This window comes from Bidens hawaiensis, unplaced genomic scaffold, assembly GCF_021521415.1.
Source record: "Bidens hawaiensis isolate Kalapana, Puna unplaced genomic scaffold, B.hawaiensis_p1.1 tig00029612_1, whole genome shotgun sequence".
NCBI classification, from domain to species: domain Eukaryota; kingdom Viridiplantae; phylum Streptophyta; class Magnoliopsida; order Asterales; family Asteraceae; genus Bidens; species Bidens hawaiensis.
In genome coordinates, this window is record NW_027494904.1 from 219,284 (window position 1) to 239,008 (window position 19,725).

Here is a 19,725-nt window from a genome sequence, read left to right on the forward strand (position 1 = left end):
TTCGGATAGGGATACACGTTTTACCTCCAGGTTATGGAAGAAGTTTCATGAGGAGATGGGCACCAAACTCCTCATCAGTACCGTTTATCACCCGCAGACAGATGGTCAGTCCGAGAGGACCATTCAGACTCTTGAGGATATGTTGCGGACCTGTGTAATCGATTTTGGTGGTAGTTGGGATCGTCACGTACCGTTGGTAGAGCTCTCGTATAACAACAGTTATCACGCCACGATTGGGATGCCACCGTTTGAGATGTTGTATGGTAGGAAGTGTAGGACTCCAGTCTGCTGGGGTTCCATTGGTCAGAAACAGTTGGGTAGTTTGGAGGTGGTTGAGGCTACGACTGAGAAGCTTGATAAGATTAAGGCTTTTATGAAGGTCGCGCAGGATCGTCAGAAGTCTTATGCAGATAAAAGGCGAAGGCCTATTGTGTTTGAGGCTGGGGATCGGGTTATGTTGAAAGTTTCCCCTTGGAAGGGTATTATTCGTTTTCGTAAGAGGGGGAAGCTTAGTCCGAGGTTCATAGGTCCGTTCCGTATTTTGTCCCGTGTTGGTGAGGTAGCGTATAGACTGGAGCTGCCCGATGAGCTCGCGAGGATTCATCCTATGTTCCACGTGTCCCGATGAGGAGGCCCATGTGCCTCTTGATGTTATTGACCTGGATAGTAAGCTGAACTATGTTGAGGAACCTATTGCTATACTTGTCCGTCAGGAAAGACGCTTGAGGAATAAGGTGGTTAGGCCGGTGAAGGTGCAGTGGAGGCACCGTAGAGGTTCCGAGGGTACTTGGGAGTCCGAGTACGAGATGATGAAACTCTATCCGCAGTTGTTCCTGTCGCGTCGGGATTCGGGGACGAATCCCGTGTAAGGGGGTGGACTTGTAACGCCCGTTAATTCCGGTTCCAAGAGTAAAACTTGAAAAGTATGTATTATTCTCGGGATTTAACCGACGTTTCTCGGAAGCCTTTACGTCATCCCGGTACGTTAAAATCATGTAACTTTCCACCCAAGTTGCTACACACTTCATACTGGAGGGACTATAGTGTAATTTATTTTATATCATAATATTAAAAAAAAAAAAAAGAAAAACCCTAACCCTAACTCTATGCGCAGCCGATCGGCCTCAACACCCCCCTGCTCGAAAATCTTCTGTCCAGCCATGTTTCAACCGTAAAAACTTCAATTCAAGGTCGGTTTTATGATTCCCCATGTCTTTTACACCTTAATTGATCATATTAACTCGCTTATTGGTCGTTAAGGTTGAGTTTTGATGATAACAGTTTGTTGACAGATTCGTATACGTTTATTGTAGGGTCTGTAACGCGATGGTAATCCATTGTTTTTGATAAATTCTTGATTTCATGATGTTCTAATTTGAGTCTAGTTTCCAGAAAGGCATAATACGTAATTTTTGGACGAGATTTGAATGGTTTTTATGAATTTATAAAATCGAGTGTCAAAGCTGATGCCGGATGACGGATTCTGGTATGTCTTCCCGACGTCAGTACCTTTTTTCGACAGGTCCAAATTGGTTGATTCCACTTCTGGAAGTTAGTATTTTGAGTTATGAACCAAACCCAATTGGAATCGTTTAATTTGGTTTGGTAATGAATTTTATAAAAATAAAACCATTTTGTTGCGCACTGAAATAGCTGCACGTACCTTGCTGGGTTGGAGGAATTTTTATAATTTTTGTGTCCAATAGAAAAATATAATAAAAATATTTTTATAAACCTAAGACATTTATTAAAGTCTGGTAAAAATTTAATAATTTATTTCAAAGGTTATCCTATGTAATTAAATGCATCTTCGCATGCTAAAATCTACACGTTTTACTCGTTATTAATCGATAAGTTCGTTTTAGGCTTAACCGGTGGATTTGGTTAGTTGAAAGGTTTTTGGGGCTGAGGTAAAGTAATTGGGTATGGGTTGGGCCTTGGGCCAAGTTGTTGGGCCTTGGGCCAAAGTGTTGGGCCTTGGGCCAAGTTGTTGGGCCTTGGGCCAAAGTGTTGGGCTTGAACGGCCCATTAGGCAAGAGTGTTCTTACGGTCTAGTTTAGTAACGTGTTGTGTACTATTTACAGGCCCTTACTTGTGAGTGTGCACTTAGGGGTTTCCTAGCTCGTTGCAGGTGTTCGATTAATTTCAGGTGAGTTCATGATGCCCCCTTTTAACTCTTTTTAACTTTTGGGCTAGCATGCACACCTAAGTGTTTTCCTACTGAATGAAATGTTTTAAACGATTTTATATAGGCTTGCTAGAATAGGGTAGGCCTTGGAATGTTAACATATATACATATATATAAATTATTGTTTGGCCTCTACTTGGCGAATGTTGTAGTCGTTTCGACTACTGAATGTTGCGTATTCCTACTTTGTTTTTGCATGCGCTGAATGTTATGTGTTTGGGTTGTACGTTTTCTCGGCCCTGAATGTTATGGCCAATATTTGGCGAATGTTGTAGTCGTCTCGACTACTGAATGTTGCGTATGCCTACTTTGGGTTTGCATGCGCTGAATGTTACGTCTTTGGGTAGTACGTTTTCTCGGCCCTGAATGTTATTATTGAATGTTATATATATATATATATATATATATATATATATATATATATATAGGAATGCACGTATAGAGATGCTCATACGTAAGGATGACTATTTATTAAATGTGGTGACCTAACCGATGTATTTCCGTTTACCGTTTTAAAACCGTTGGAATGATTATTAAGACTTTTGTTATTTATTTAAAACTTGAACTCACTCAGCTTAAGCTGACTTTGTGTGCATGTTAGTGTGAGTTTCAGGTTAGGAAGAGGATACCTTATCGCTTGGACGTGCACGAAGCTACTTGGACGGTGAAGGGCATACGGAAATTGAAGATTTTATTATTAAACATTTATTTTTAAAAGTTTTTTTTTAAAGATAATTATGTTGATTTTGGGCAAAATTCCCGGGTTTTGGGAACTCATTTACCTATTTACGTTTTCCGCCAAATTATACTCTGTGATGCTTATTTTAATGAAAAGAATTGTTTTTAAGTTTAATTATTTTTACGAGTGTTTTGAATAAATACCAACTATGGGGTCCCCGGGGTTCGGGGCCTTACACGGTTTTTGAATTCATATAATATAAAAATGACAATTCCTTGCGATAATATGAAATACTACAACTAGCATAACAATAACATAAAAGTTGTCTTTTCACTCGAATCCCACTGATAACGAGCTACTCCGACGGCGTATGATCATACTAATGAAGATGAGGATGAGATACCAACCACCAAAACGTAAAATAAACACATAGTCACATTTGCACGTATAACTAATTGAGCAATATCATATAACCCAAATAGTGGAATTGTAGTAAAAAATGATTTAACGCATAACGCCCCCAAAATGTAAAACGGTAAAAAGGGTGATGTGAATTACTTACTTTTAGTGAGTGGATCAGAGAAGATGAGAGTGACGATAAGAGTTACGATAAAACGGTCAAGTTCCTTGAAATGTGTCAACAGGAAGTCCTATTGTTAACGATAGTATAATTAATAAATGAGGAAATGAATTAATATAACAATTTTAGTTTTGATGAGATATTATATGTTTCAACGTCATTATTGTGATTTAATTGTTTTGAAAGATTTGGAGTATTTTAGGGTTTTAAAGCATTATATTTAATATTGTAAGACGAATATTATATATATATATATATATATATATATATATATATATGTGTGTGTGTGTGTGTATATATATATTAGGGGTGAGCAAGAATTGGTCAGACCAGAAATTACCCGAAAACCGGACTGAAAATTAACTAAAATCGAGACCGATATGTTAAATAGATTTGGCCTTCGGTCCTCATATGTTAGCAATCTCGGGTTCGGTCCGGTCCTCGGGCTTGGACCTAGAGAACCGAAATGAAATGAAGAATGATGGGAGTGTGGGACCAAATTCCAATATAATTTATAACCTAGTAAAACTCAATATAGTAGAATTGAAAACGCACGAGTCTCAACATAGTAAAACAAAATTACATCATTTATTAAAGTTTGTAAACGGTCCAATGACTGTTGGTTATGAGAATGATAATGCCTTTATTTCTTTATTTTATTCAATATCTTATAGATGATTTGAATATCACTCTCGGGGTCACAACAGGAAGGACAAGTGGGCATAAGGAGTCTTGGTGGTGGAATGACGCAGTGCAAGACAAGATAAGGGACAAACAAGGATGTTTTAGGGAGCTAATGAGGTGCACGAATGAGGAGGAGCGAGTGGAATTGAGGGACAACTACAAAACGGCCAAGATAGAGGCGAAAAAGGCAGTGGCGTAAGCAAAGAAGACGGCCTTTAAACGGATGTATGAAAGTCTAGAAACAAAAGAGGGGGAACATGCTATGTTTAAGATTGCCAAAGCCAGGGAGCGTAGAAGGCAAGATCTAGGACCGGTGAAGTTCATAAAGGATACAGATGGGCATGTACTGGTCAAGGAGCAGGACATCAAGCTAAGATGGCAAACCTACTTCCACAATCTTTTTAACAATGGGAGAGCTTACCAAGAAGAACATGACAACACAAACTTTCAACGACAACAATCGAATAACTGCTACTGCCGACGGATCACACGAGAAGAGGTGAAGGATGCACTTAGGAGGATGGGAAGGTCTAAGGCGGTTGGCCCAGACAACATACCCATCGAGGTGTGGAAGTGTCTGGGGGAGGAAGGAGTCATGTGGTTAACTACTCTGTTCAATAGTATTCTCAAATCAGGTAAGATGCCAGACCAGTGGAGGAGCAGCGTTGTAGTTCCTATCTATAAGAACAAAGGAGACGCCCAATGTTGTGGTAACTACCGAGGAATCAAACTACTAAGTCATACTATGAAGCTATGGGAAAGAGTGATTGAGGTTAGACTTAGACGAGAAACTCAGGTTACGGTCAACCAATTTGGCTTCATGCCGGGGCGTTCCACCACAGAGGCAATACACCTTATAAGAAGATTAATGGAAAAGTATAGGGAGAAGAAGCGTGATCTACATATGGTGTTTATTGACCTAGAAAAGGCCTACGACAGTGTGCCACGACAGGTGCTCTGGGAATGCTTGGAGGGTAGAAGAGTGCCCAGGAAATACATAGAGATAATTATGGATATGTATACCAGGAGTGAAACAAGTGTCCGTGCGCCAGTGGGGGATACTGATTTCTTTCCTGTAGAGGTAGGTCTTCACCAGGGGTCAGCGTTGAGCCCGTTTCTTTTTTCAGTAGTCTTGGATGAGTTGTCAAAGTCGATTCAGGGGACTCTCCCGTGGTGCATGATGTTCGCAGACGATATTGTGTTACTTGCTGAGAAAAAACAAGATTTAAACATGAGGCTTGAGGAGTGGCGAACAACCTTAGAGACAAAAGGTTTAAAGATTAGCCGATCTAAGACGGAGTACCTCCACTGTGATTTTAGTGGGATAAACGGCAATGAAGACGCACAGATCACAATTGAAGGGCAGGTGGTCCCGCAGGTAACGAAGTTCAAGTATTTAGGATCATTTGTACAGAGCGATGGGGAATTAGACAGTGTTGTGACCCACCGAGTTTAGGTAGGATGGTGTAGATGGAAAGCAGCCACAGGTATATTGTGCGACAAGAGTTTCCCGAATAAACTAAAGGGAAAATTCTATAGGGTGGCAGTTAGACCTGCAATGCTATATGGAACAGATTGTTGGGCCATCAAGAAGGCACAAGTGCGGAAGATGGAAGTAGCAGAAATGAGAATGCTACGTTGGATGTGTGGGCACACAAGGCTAGACCGAATAAGAAACGTTGTGTTTCGTGAGAGATTAGGGGTGGCGAACATAGCAGACAAGATAAGAGAGTGGAGATTGAGATGGTTTGGACATGTAAAGAAAAGACAAACGACGAATCCTGTTAGATCCGTAGAAAACATTACTATAGAGGGGAGGAGGGGTAGAGGACGACCGAAATTGACTTGGGATGAGAGGATTAGGCATGATTTAATAGACCTAAACCTCTCCGAGGACATGGTTGAGGATAGGAATTTGTGGAGAAGTAGAATTAAAGTTAAGGATTTTTAGAGAGAATTGAATACCTTAGGGCTTAGACTTAGCTTATTTAGGTCACATACCATAATGGTATTTCCCTTACATATATTATTATTATTATAATTATTATTAGCTTTTATATAGCTGTTAAACTGTGATCTTATTATTAATATTATTATAATTAGTAGTAGTTTTTATATAACTGTTAAACTTTGAATTCCTTTATTTTGCTTCATACACATGTACTTAGAGCCGAGGGTCTCTCTGGAAGCCACCTCTTTATTCCTTTGGATAGAGGTACGGTGTGCCTACATCCCACCCTCCCCAGACCCTACTTATAGCTTTGCTGTCGGTGGGATTTTACTGGGCATGATTGATTGATTGATTGTCATTCTGTTTTTATATTCAAACTCAAAATAAACAGAAAATAAAGAGTCACATGCACTGACAACTTTTTACTTCTTTATTACACTACATCATCTCTATACAAATAGTTTTAATCTTCTTCTTCTTCTTTTTCTTCAAGAAAGTTGCAGATATAAAACTTAGAATAACTATCTTAACGAAAGGCAACCGTATCCACTTGTAAAACCGGTAACAAAGCATTCAGAATCAAATGATGTTGCTTCATCTTCTTCCCTTTCTTATGTTCTCTTCTCCTAGCCCGTGTAAACAAGAGAGAAGATGAGAATCTCGGGTTTAGCTTGTAAACCTGGATGACCGGACCGAACCCGAAATTATGCCTAGGTCCGGATTTCGGTTCTGGGTTTTCAATATTTTTGGTCTCGAGTCGGGTCTGGTTTAACTCGGGTCGGTCCGGGTAAATTGATTTGCACAGCCCTAATATATATATATATATATAAAGATTCATAGACGAATAAAAGTTCCAAAACTAAAGACAAAACGGGGTTCGGTTTATTAAAACAACATTTAACTAATGTTATATATATATATATATATATATATATATATTAATAATAGAAAAAACATTTAAAATGCATTAAAAGAAAACTTAAAACCCGGGCCTAGGGAGGCTCGAACAGCGCCCCAGGCCGGTTCCGGCATACAAACAAGAGCACAAACCACCAGGCCAATCTATTTGTTTGTTGAAAACATGGAACCAATTATTTATAAACACACAGAATGTTCTTCTCCAAATCAATTATAAACCCTAGATCTTAAATCAGATTAGTTGCTAATTGTTTGATGAAATTGATTTGGGGTTACTGTTATTGGATCAAAAACGAATTGTAAGCACGTTTCAGTTACCATTATAGATGACGAATTAAGGAAGAACGGCGTCTAGGGTTCACGGCTTCATCTTGATCGCGAAATCGATCTTAGCAGCGGCGTCTGATGCAATTAGGTTAGGGTTTAGATTCGGAATGTTGTGAGGAGCGTGTGGTGATGTTTAATTGAATTATGCTTGTGTATATATAGTGTAAACAAGTAGAGGTCAGCCGCGATTGTTTAGGTTGCAATTAGCTGTTTCTGATTCGTTTTCCATATTTAATATGTCGGTGTGATCGTATATTAATGGAGAATCATTTTCGTATAATCAATTTCGTGATTTGGGGCGAAAAACACGAGTTGCCATAGGAAGGTAGGGAGTGCCGGTGATGGGGAAAAGAGGGAAGAAGAAGAGAAGATATTATTTATGTATATTTGCAGTTTGGTCCCCGGTTCAAAGAGTTGGGTGCAAAAGTGATCAAAAGTTAGTTAGGGGTTATTTTGGCATATCTTTAATAGTTAGATTATTATATAAATATAAAGGATAAAAATAAAAAAAAACCGAGACTAATTCGAGCGTCATGAAATGAAATAAATGATCGATAATAGATTTTCTAACTTGAATTAATAGCATAGAACGAAAAATAAAATTTTAAACGGGTCGGGTTTTAGAATCCGAAATTTAACGAATGTTACAGGTCACCTAGTGACTAAAGCCAAGCTTCGCCATTGCATGCTATCCCCAAAAGTATAAAAGCGTAAAAAGGGGGAGTGTGAGTGCTTACTTGGAAATGAAGCGAGTGACGAAATAGACAAGCCGGCCCTTAAGTGGGCGAACCGGAAGGTTCGGTTTTTAACAAGCAAGTCTGAGAAATAAACGAGTTTAGGATTGGGAATGTGACGGAAGGTAAATAATAAATAAAAGTAACTAAACTACACTTGAATTCAAATTTGGGGTTTAATTTGTAAAATGAGAAGATATAAGTTAAGTATGTATAAAATCATAAAAGCGAAGAATCGAGAAAATACGGAGCTAACTATGTAGTTTAGATGGTTTCATTAGATATTTATAACTTTAATTGAGTATTGGGTTCAGTTCGTTGCATGATGCAATAATCCAAAACAGAACCAACTAACTTTATAAGTTAAGCGATTTCGGTTCGGTTCACATTAGTCGAGTTCGGTTCCGATTTATCCAAAGTGTGAAAACAGAAAATAAACTCATGTAAATCAAATTCTAAGTGAAACCCATGTCTTAACCGAAGTGTAGACAACAAAATAGGTTTAAACGAGTGTTCGGTTCCGTTGGCCCGGAACATGATAATTCATCTAGTTCGTTTCCAGCCTACCTTTAACATGAAAAATAGTTATAAAACATTATTTAAGAATGGTCAAGCAAACAATATATAACATCTAAGGTGTGAAAACAAACAAAAGGATTTTAATTAATTTTGGACAGAATCTGTCCTTGATTTGAATAATCCTTAAAATTATAAATAAATCTCTAAAAATTATAAAAATATCCATTCTGGTGAATTAGGATGTTATGAACATCTTTCATTTACAAAGTTTTCCCAAATTAGGAATTGAGATAGGCTGAAACCGTCGGTTTTCTCAATTGGTACAGATCTGTGTACTAAAACTAAACAGTGATTGTGAAGCCATACGAATGAATTAAAATGAAATTAAATAACCGTTGGAACCACAACTCAATGAAATTCATCATAGGCTTTGACTTGCACCATTCTAATTCGTTATGACTAAGTTATGGCCCAATCTTTGACGACCAAACTTCTGTCCAGAACTGAAACGTCATTAGAACCTAAGTTCTTGGTGTTTTGGAATGGTTTTTATGAAGAATAATTTTGCCACTCATTGTGTGATGTTAATACATGATTATCATCTTTTTACACAAATCCTCATGGTCCAATAATCAACAACCAAATTCAAATAAAAATCAGAAACTTTAAATGAGTAAAAATCTCAAATTTGACCAAAATAGTAGACCTGTAAACAAACCGAACGTTCGGTAAACTATTCGTGAACCGTTCGGCGGGAAGTTCGTTTACGTTCGTTTATTTAATAAACGAACGAACATGAACAAAAAAATTGTGTTCTTTTAATTAAACGAACGAACACGAACACATGTTCAGTTCGTTCATTTACGTTCGTGAACATTCGTTTATGTTCGCTTATTTAAGTTCGTTTATGTCTGTTTATTTATGTTCGTTTATGTATTATTAGAAAATAATTAATATTATCTATATAGGCTATCTGCTTAAAGGTTTCATATTTGTTAATTTGTTTTCATTTTAAGTTCGTTTATGTTTGTTTGTGTTCATTTACATTTGTTCATGTATGTTCGTTTATCTTTGTTCAGTTATGTTCGTTTAGATTTTAAACAAACGAACACAAATGTCCCTTTTTAAATAAACGAATATGAACATAAATATTTGTTCGATTAAGTGTCCGTGTTCTTTTAAAGTTAAATGAACGAACACGAACATGCCGTTGTTTGTGTTCATTCGATTCATTTGCAGGCTTTCATTATTCACATTGAGGAATACATCGGTCTCGATCCCTAAGATCTGCCGATTTTATTTATGCTTGTTTGTGTTCGTGAACCGTTTCGTGAACACATTAATTTCCTTAATGAATGAACACGAACATAAAATCTCGTTCGGTAAGTGTTCATGAACCGTTCGTGAACACATTATTTTCTTAACGAACGAACATGAACAAGGTCTTGTTTGTGTTCGTTCGGTTCGTTTACAGCCCTACAAAATAGTCTTGCAACACTAAAATGTGTAAACGGAAGGTGAAACCTCTTAATCAAATGAAATTGAAGAAAGGAAATCATTCCTGTAATGTTATAAGAAGTAAATAAACATAAGACACAACAAAAATTTACTCGAATCGGATTGAGAAGCAAGCAAAGGTTCTGTTTGACTTTTAAATTCAACTTACGCAAGAACACTTTAATTTGTTTCCACAAATCCGAAAATTAGAGAGAAAGGAAGAGACGAGTACTTGGAAAATGTTGAGAAGTGTTGGTATTTATAGACAAGGAGGGGACAAGTTTGCATGGATGGTTGGGCATTAAACCATCTTACAACCACTTTTGCATTAAATGTGGTTGGTTAGTTTTTAAAAAAAATTAAATAAAATACTTAATTAAATAAAATAATTAATTATTTAAAATCTGATTTAGAGGTTGATGAAAAGTTTGGTTTTTTTGGAAAAAATGGTCCTTGTACTTTGGTTTTGGTTGATTTCGAGTATAAAATAAGCAAATTAAACACCGTTAAATATATTAAAATAACACGACAAGTATCAGACATGATTCTAACATGAAAATCATTCTTTTAAAGGATCCGAAGTATAACAAAGTTTAAAATGGGTCGGGTTTTCAGGTTTAGAAAATGACAAATGTCACACTTTTCCTTCTGTATTACGGTGCACTATACGATGGATCATGCCCATCCTCCACCGTAAGCTACAATGGAGGTTACACTTGACACTTCGTTTTGCATTTTCTTGATGCTCGTTCGACGTTCTGACCCCCCGGTTGCTTCTTGTATTCATAAATTTATTTTCCACCATCTTGAATGCTTCAAATTAATTCTTATAAGCTCCGACCACCTACAATCATAAAACCAATCAAAGTAGTCGTTTTCGATAGATATAAAGAACTAAAACACATGATATTTAAACATTAAGACACGTTCTTTAACTCACTCATAACATTCCATTAACCACATTTCACTTTGCAACTCACAAAAAATACATGTTCCTAGATCTGAAATCCTCCCATGCCTACGTGACACTCTTACATTTCACAGTTCATCCATATCACAAGAGATAGCCTCGACCTTTCTGCCTATAGTCTAAGGAACCTGTAGCAAGAGAGCTCTAATAAATGAGGGTGACCTAGTAGTTTTATATACTGGACTATATTATTATTAGTGTGAGTCCACGAGCCACCTAAAGGTATTTAGAATATGAATTCCATTCAATAAGCATTACAATATACAAAGAGCTCGATACTAAAACCCTAAATATTATATTCCAATAACAGGATGATGCTAAGAGTTGCTCTCAATGACCTAAGGATTACCTGACCTATTGGTTTTCTTGCAATTCAATAACCTAATGAAATCAACTACCTGAGTGAGGCACTCAAAAAGTGAACATGTTTTGACTAAGGGTCAAGCTATTCTATAAAGGAGAACAAAAATTAGAAAAATGGGAAGGATTTGTGACCTAAAAATAATAAAAAATTAATGAAAGAAATCATAACTCAAAGTATTTAAAAAATATGAAAAATTAAATATTTCCCCCATCTTCCTTGTTCAAAAAAAAAAGAAAAAAAACACACTGTTGAGAAAAAAAGATCATTATGTCTTTTTATTTATTATTGTGTTTTTTGAATATTTTTTCGTAATTGATTATGTCTTTTTTCTTGACACTGTGTCTTTTTTACTTAATATTATGTTATAGACTCAATATTGTGTTATATTTTGCTCCGCATTGTGTTGTATTTTGTGATCTATTGTGTGTTTTTTTACTTATTTTCGTCATTGTGTATTTTTTCCTCGACATTGTGTCTTTCCCCTCATGACAGGTATTTTAGTTTTTTTTTTATTTTTTATTTATATTTTGAGTTATAACCTTTTTATAATTTTTCTTTAATTTTTCTAGGTCACAAATCTTTCTCAAACTTCTCATTTTAGTCCTTCTATTTTAACCTTTTCCTTTGACTCAATTCACAGCTTTGAGCTATGTGATTTTCATTTTATTATTTGTAGTCAAATATTAATATCTATTAAAAATATGTTTATTATATAAATTGACTATTTTAACATTTATATTAAAAAAAACAAAATACTGAAAAAGGAAAAGAAAATACAAAACCCTCTTCACAGCTGGCCATACAACCTTGCAATCTCCGTCACCATCTCCTCCTATTTATTAATTATTAATTACTATTACTAATATATATAAAAGAGAAGTTTGGCGACGCTGGACTATGATTGGTTTATTTGGCAAGATTCCATTTGACCAAGTTTTATTTTGTTTTGTTTTGTTTTTTTTGTTTGTTTGTCTTTTGTTTTAAACTTTGATAATTATATTTCGAGGCAACTTCATAGAATAGTAATCAACTTTCAAAAGTGTTTCAATTAGGTCACTTAACTTTAAAAAGTGTTCCAATTAAGTCACTCAACTTTCATGTTTGATTAAATTAAAGGTTTTAACATGGCTTTTTAGCCTTTTTCTTTTTTGTTTCGCATAGGAAATCATTTTATCTTTTTTTTATGTTGATGCTGAGTAGCGACATGAATTTTATTTTTTATTTTTAAATTTTAATATAATTAACGTTTTTTTAATTTTTTAAAATTTAACTACACATATTGCAAATTCCGACCCCCACATCTTATCCTCCATTTCTTTCTTGACGCATAAAAAAATAAATGAGACTTGATTTGAAGATTCAGTGACCTGATTTTGAGAAAATATGCATAAGTGACCTAATTAGAACAATTTTAAAAGTTGGTTACTATTTTATGAGATCTTACCTTATATTTCTAATTATCTTTGTTATGTTTATTTTGAAGTTTGGCGACGCTGGACTATGATTGGTCCATTTGGTAAGATTCCATTGACCAAGTTTTATTTTGTTTTGTTTTGTTTTTATCTTTTGTTTTAAACTTTGATAATTATATTTCTAATTATCTTTGTTATGTTTGTTTTTTATTAGTTTAGTTCCAATACCAATATACCGTAACGGATGTGATAAAAAACTGACATAATTTGCGTAGACTTAGCGCCTTTTGTTTTAGTAATAGTACAGTAACGAAACTGACCGAATGATAATTCTTTTTTTTTTTTAGTCCGGTTTTATAACGAACGTGAAAAACCCAACCAAATTTGCATAGACTCACCGCCAGGGACCAACAATGCTCGGGTTTTACCAATGCTCGAGTTTCACAGACCAACGCTATCCCAATGTTCCATCTCAATTTTTATAACTTTTTTTTGTTTTAGTTTCCGTACAATAACACATTAACAGAAACTGACCGAATTCACGTCAACTTACCGCCTCAACACTTAGGATTGGTAATGCTTGTGTCTTACCAACGTTCAGATTTACCAACCTGCCCGACGCAATGCACCTGGTAAAAAGCTAGTTGTAAAACATTATAAATAGATGTAGTGACAATATCTAAAATCTAAAATTTCCTATCACCAATCGGAGTGTTGTATATATACTCTCCAATATTTTCAAATTCGTGATATCAATCTTTTATTTTACAGAATAGTAATAAATCTTTAATCTTTGAAAGAGTTTTAAGCCTTTAGAATAACTAGAAGAATTACTCGGCGTTAAACGTTTGATGTTTGTTATTGGATAGGATTTGCTGCCTCTTTTTCTTCATAGTATAAAATATTAAAATGTATCTTGAAATTAGTCATCTATTGATTTTTAATATTCCTGCAATAAATGAAGGGTCCAGATGATAGAAATAATGCATTATTATTATTATCAATATAAGAATTTTCATTTTCTTTTATAAAAGAATTTGCAAGATATTAATTTGAAAAACTTGTAGGTTGTAACTAATCCATCTCAATCCACTTTTTCAATCTAAAAAGTTAATTACTATTTTCTCACAAAACGGTTGTAGCCTAGTGACATCAAGGTATATGTTAAGGTGAAGTCATCTCAAATGATAAGGATTCAAGTCCAACAATAAATAAAAAATGGTATATTGATTTTCCATTGAAAAAAATATAATTTTCTCTTTGAAATAGATAAAGATCATCTTCTACAGTCTTCTCTTTAAATGCTATAGATCATGATAAATTCTCCCTAAGCTTTGTGGCCTTTTGGGGATATCACCAGTAACATATCCTTAATCTTAGTTGGATAGCCTTTCTTCTTTCTAGTCAAGATGGAGACCATCTTTATAATTCCTTTAATCTTGTCATAGGACCATTACTTTTCTATATAACCAAATTACTAGTCATCACCTTTACGACTTACAACTTTAAAAATGAGTGTTTGGGATCACAAAGAAGCAAACACACGTCTTATCTTGATATCTGAGGTAATTCATCTTGAATATGAAATATGTTTAGAAGTTGGGCTCATGCATGAATGTTTGTAAAATCCGGAATTTTTTGGTTTATATGTGAGATAAGGATTTAGAGGCATGAAATAACTGTTGTAGATTTGCTGGAGTGAGCACTGTCGCACACTCGTACCACGTTCGGACTGTGGTTTGAGTCCTCATCCATCTGCTCTAATATTTAAAAGTCTATAAGCAAACATCATTCCAGCTTGAAAACAATGATATTAATCATTTTGGTAAGATGTGTTATGATTATATAAGAAAGAGGGTATTAAATATTTAGGTTTGCAACATATAACATTTTGCAAATTTTTGTAATAATAAAAAAATAGGGTGATTGTTGGTGAACTTACAAGAAATCGGGGATTTGTAGCAATTGGTTATAAGACAAACTCCTTATATTCATGGCAATAAAAATATGCACACATGCTACTAATGATATATGATTTACTCATCCTATACTTAAAATCAACAACAAATGTCCAAAAGACCAAACAATTAATATAAGAGTACTTTATGGAAAGAGAGAAGACATTGATACATGGTCAAACCATGCATAACTTAAAAAGATCACTTGTTAAAGAGAACCAATAATAACATACAAGAGTGTGATCGACGCATAATTCACTTGTGCATCAATCATGTCGATATTGTGTGTGTATGAGTCTACAAATCAAAGACCGGTACAAACAAACCCGTGTCCATGAAAAGCAAGACTTATCACAAACGAATCGATTAAATGAGTTACCGATCTTCTTAAACGAGTTCAAATTCAAACATAATTTGTATAGATAAAGTCGTAAAACATATTTCCTAAGACGATCAATCATTTCTCCACATTTTAATCATCATCTAACTCCATACTAGTGAAGTAAACTCCCATATATTGTTATAAAAGAGAGAAATACAACTTCTTTTTGTTAGGGTAAGTCATAAGTGGGGCTTTAAAATTGATGACTTTTTGGATCCAAGCATTAAAATAAACCTGCATAGCCGTCCAATTTAGAAAACAATTAGAAAAGAGTAATTAGGGTGATTACTTTATTAAATAATCCTATCATAAACACAATCTTAATATTTAAATAATGAATTAGGAAACTCATAAACACCGAAAGATACTTATAGTGACACCTTATCTTGACACGTACAAAACCTCTCTTTATTATACAACTAGGAGACGTGTTATTACCTTTTCTATTCTTTACATTAATTTATGCGGTATAAGTTTGTGCATATTTCAACATTTAAATTAGCGAAAAATATCATAGATATTACACAATTATATAATGGTAATAAAATAATAACAAATGAAAATATATTTGTTCTGGCCACGTCTAGATATCAAAATCTAACACTATGTATATTTCCAAATGAAATAAAAATTCCAAATAATTATGAACAAATGTAAACAAACTAAGTCGTTCGTGAGCTATTCGAGATCGTCTAACAATATCCTTGAAATAAACCAAGCTTAAATGAACTCGGACTTAAATTAAAAACAGGGGTGCAAACGAGGCAAGACGACTCATGAGCTACTTGAGATTGGTTTGTTAAAAGCCAAAATCGAGCCAGCTTAAACAGCCCCGAGCATTAAAATAAGCTTGTTTATAAAACGAGTCTGAACTTCACTTATCAAACTAGCCCATTAGCCTGTAGTTATACAATTGTTATTTAATATTTTAATGTACATATATTAATTATTGTGATACATAAAATTCTTATAAAAAGAACTAAATACTATATATTATGTTACATATAAAAATTATAATTAAAAAATATATAAACCTAACTAAAAATATATATATATAAATTAATTAATAAATGATAAACAAGTCAAACTTAAACTTTAAAAGAATAGAAACAAGTTGAGCTCAAACACGGTTTATTTTCATCCCTAACTAAAACTCAACTAATAAACGAGCTCGAGTTCAAGCATAAAGTTTCATTACGCAAAAAAAAAAAGTGTAACCTACAGTTAAAAGAAAGTTAAAAGAAATAAAAAGAGAAAAAGGTATATAAAGATGATGCAACCATAAATCAAGTACGATATTATCCTAGTAAGAACCAATAAGTTTGTGCCAAATCTTTTTCAGCCCATTTAGTCTATGGGCACACCCACTTCCAAAAGAATCCATTTTGCCAACGTATCAAGGCCACAACAAACTTGTGGCTCAAAAACCTCCTTCACTGCTTATGTGGCATCCACCTTTCCTCTACACCCCCTATATCATATGTTTATTCCTACTTAGATTTTTACAATCAAATACTACTTTTTTCTTCTCTCTTAGCCGCCACCTACCACCTGTCACCATGACGGATCCTGGTATAATATTGTTCGGAAAGAAGATTGGATTGCCGGAAACCAACACAGAAGAACCTGAGAAAGCTTGTTCTTCCTCACACACACTGGTTTCACCACATGTATGTGTTTTTTTTTTTATTTTTCAGATCTGATTGCAACCCAGTTCATGAAATTGCTTAGGGATTAATGGGTCGATTTCATTTTTTTATTTTGATCAACTTTTAATGTTTAAAATTAATCTTGATTTAGAATTAGGGGGTTTGAGAAGAAAAAAAAGAAGCTAATTTTGATTTACTGTTGTGAGATTCAGGATCAGAGGAAAGATGAATCAGAAAACAATCCCAAAACCCCTTCAATTGATGATGAAGTTATGTCGGAGAATCCTCGGTTAACCGGAGGCGAAAAGGGTAATTTGCAGCCTGGAGTTCTGAAGAAACCAGACAAGATTCTACCCTGCCCACGTTGTGACAGTATGAACACAAAGTTTTGTTACTTCAACAATTCAAATATCAACCAGCCACGTCATTTTTGCAAGAGCTGCCAGAGATACTGGACCGCGGGTGGCACAATGAGAAACATGGCGGTCGGAGCAGGTCGAAGGAAGAAAAAGACCCCACCGTCGAATTGCCGTTACATTATTTCGCAAGAAGGTTTTGAGTCTGCGAATAGTATTGAGTTCGCCCCTGATTCCACCCGTGTTTCACCGAAAGTCCTTTCGTTCAGTCAGAACCGAGACGACTCCAATTCCAATTCAAATTCCAATTCCAGTTCCAGTTCAGTAGTTGAGAAACTGCAAGATAATAATGGATTCCATTCCCAAATTCACTGGATCTATAACCTGTGGAACACGCCTATTCCGATTCCAATTCCAGGGTACCATCCAATCCCAGTGTACCCTTCGCCTTACTGGAACACCGTCCCTTGGTTACCTTCCGGTCCATCCCATTCAATCTTGGGAAAGCATTCAACAGAACCAATAACACCAAACGGGTCACACGAAGATTCGAAGAAGCAAAAGAATACGATTCTGATTCCAAAGACGCTTAGAATAGACGATCCAGACGAAGCTGCCAAGAGTTCGATATGGGCAACACTCGGAATCAAGAACGAACACAGTAACAGAAGTGATCTATTTAAAGCCTTCCAATCAAAAGGAAATGATAAAAAACAAAACACGCCCACAGAACCGAGCCCCGTGTTACAGGCGAATCCTGCTGCTCTTTCTAGATCAGTCTGCTTTCAAGAAAGAGCGTAAAATCGGGCATAACTTAGATCCTACTGTAAATACAATGTAAGAAACAGTAAACAATAGGTGTAATGTAATAGGGTTGTTTGTTTTGTATAGTTTTAGATCTTTAGATTTTTGTAAAATTTCTGCAATTGGTTTGTTAATCAAAGTTTTAAGATGAGAATAACAATATGTACAGGACCATTACTATATCTTGGTTATTCTGTGAGGGCACATCAAAATCAAGAGAAACAGCCATGAAAAAGATCAAGATATTTTTCAGGTCCTGAACAATTTGTGGCCACATTATCTGTCTAACATGAGTTGTTATGTGGACCCAAAATGTTATGTATATCTATATCTTTTTTGTAATGTGCATTCGTCACCTTTTTGCTTTCTGTAAAGTAGTGGTGGAGCTGCAATGTTCCGATTTAACGTGACGGTTTTAAATGATCTGTAAATCCGCGAATCAACAGCTCGCATATTATTGGGTCCGTCGTTGTAGAATTAAGAAAAGTTATGTTTACTTCACTTTGGAATTTTGTACAAGTTGAGAGATAAATCAATGGATGCAGGCCACTAAAAATGGTAATATTATCGATAATATCCGATTATGCTTATAAGTTGTGGATGGATTTCAAGTAGTGTAAATGAGAAAAAATGGCATCTTTTGTTCATATTCTTGGGAATTTTGGAAGCCTGTGACTATGTGGACACAAATCAACACAACTGCAAAAGGTCAAAGGTCAATGGTCAATGGCAATAGTCAAGTTTAGGTTCAATCACTAAAGCTACAAAAGTCAAACCTCCACTTGTGTAATTGATTTCTAAAGTTAGTGCTTCTCTTAGGTAATCCATTATAATAGATGTGCTTAAATAAAGAAAAAGGTAAAGTTGTAAAGGAAGTGCTAGTGCACATATTGGACAAGTTCTTGCAGGAAAAAAGAGTTACATTATAAACTAAGCATATAATTGGACAAGTTTTTGCAGGAAAAAGAAGTAAGTACAAAACTAATAAAAAGATTTTTGCTTCTTTACTTAACCCCAAAGATAACTGAAGAAACACTAAGTGACCCGGAACAGATTATAGATAATCTGGGGGTTAAGTAATGTTTCCCACGAGAATGAGGTCCAACAGAGACAGTTGTTCTTCAGGGGACCTGCAAAACAAACACCGTAAGCTCGTCACTGAGAAGGGGGGGGGGGGGTTCCTCCTTGTGACCACCCTCCGGCGTGAGAATCAGACTAGATTGCTCTGAATATAAGTGTATATTAAGAGATTGCTAGATAACAGGATAGCAGATGATCCTACCATTCCAAGATGTTGGAGTATTTATAGCCGAAGGTAGGTTTCCTAGAAGGTACAGCCGGCTGAATAGTATTCCTGTTCTACCAACAGTGGACTATGCACAGGCCATACTGGTTGGTGGGTAGGTTACGGCCAACAGTGACAAAGTCGGCTGCACTATTCCACCAACTGTAGATTATGCACGTCCCACCTACTGTGGATTGTACGCAGGCCATGCTGGTTGGTGAATAGGTTACGGCCAACAGTAACACTATTCCACCAACTGTAGGCTGCGCATGTCCCACAGTAAGGGTTGGTGAGTAGGCAGCGGCTAATAGTGACAAACAGTACTAGAGGGTGCTCCTCCTCGCACTGTTGTCGGTGAGCTGTCACCCTGTGATTGGCTCATGGGCTGTTCTGGTCAGATCGTCTGTCCTATCCATACCTTGGTAGGTATAGTACAAAAGATCTTTCAGAATCATACAGACTGGCTCA

The 19,725-nt window shown here is 35.6% G+C and overlaps 1 protein-coding gene across 2 annotated transcripts; it reads left to right on the plus strand.

The window, feature by feature from the left end:
* The first annotated feature begins 16,495 nt into the window (after positions 1-16,495).
* Positions 16,496-17,969, plus strand: LOC143579139 (cyclic dof factor 1-like). 2 transcript variants are annotated; one of them, XM_077062527.1, is made up of 2 exons: positions 16,496-16,833; positions 17,025-17,969. In XM_077062527.1, exons 1-2 carry the CDS (start codon positions 16,606-16,608, stop codon positions 17,967-17,969), a joined length of 1,173 nt encoding a protein of 390 aa, XP_076918642.1. In that variant the 5' UTR covers positions 16,496-16,605. The 2 variants fall into 2 exon arrangements, with proteins under 2 accessions (XP_076918642.1, XP_076918643.1); XM_077062528.1 differs by having other exon boundaries at positions 16,496-16,821; positions 17,031-17,969.
* The last annotated feature ends 1,756 nt before the right edge of the window (positions 17,970-19,725 follow it).

Bases quoted from the DNA above. Each gene is read 5' to 3' on its own strand.
- LOC143579139 (XM_077062527.1), top strand. From the start codon at position 16,606: ATGTGGCATCCACCTTTCCTCTACACCCCCTATATCATATGTTTATTC. The intron at 16,834-17,024 runs GTATGTGTTTTT...TGTGAGATTCAG, and splicing joins ACACACTGGTTTCACCACAT to GATCAGAGGAAAGATGAATC.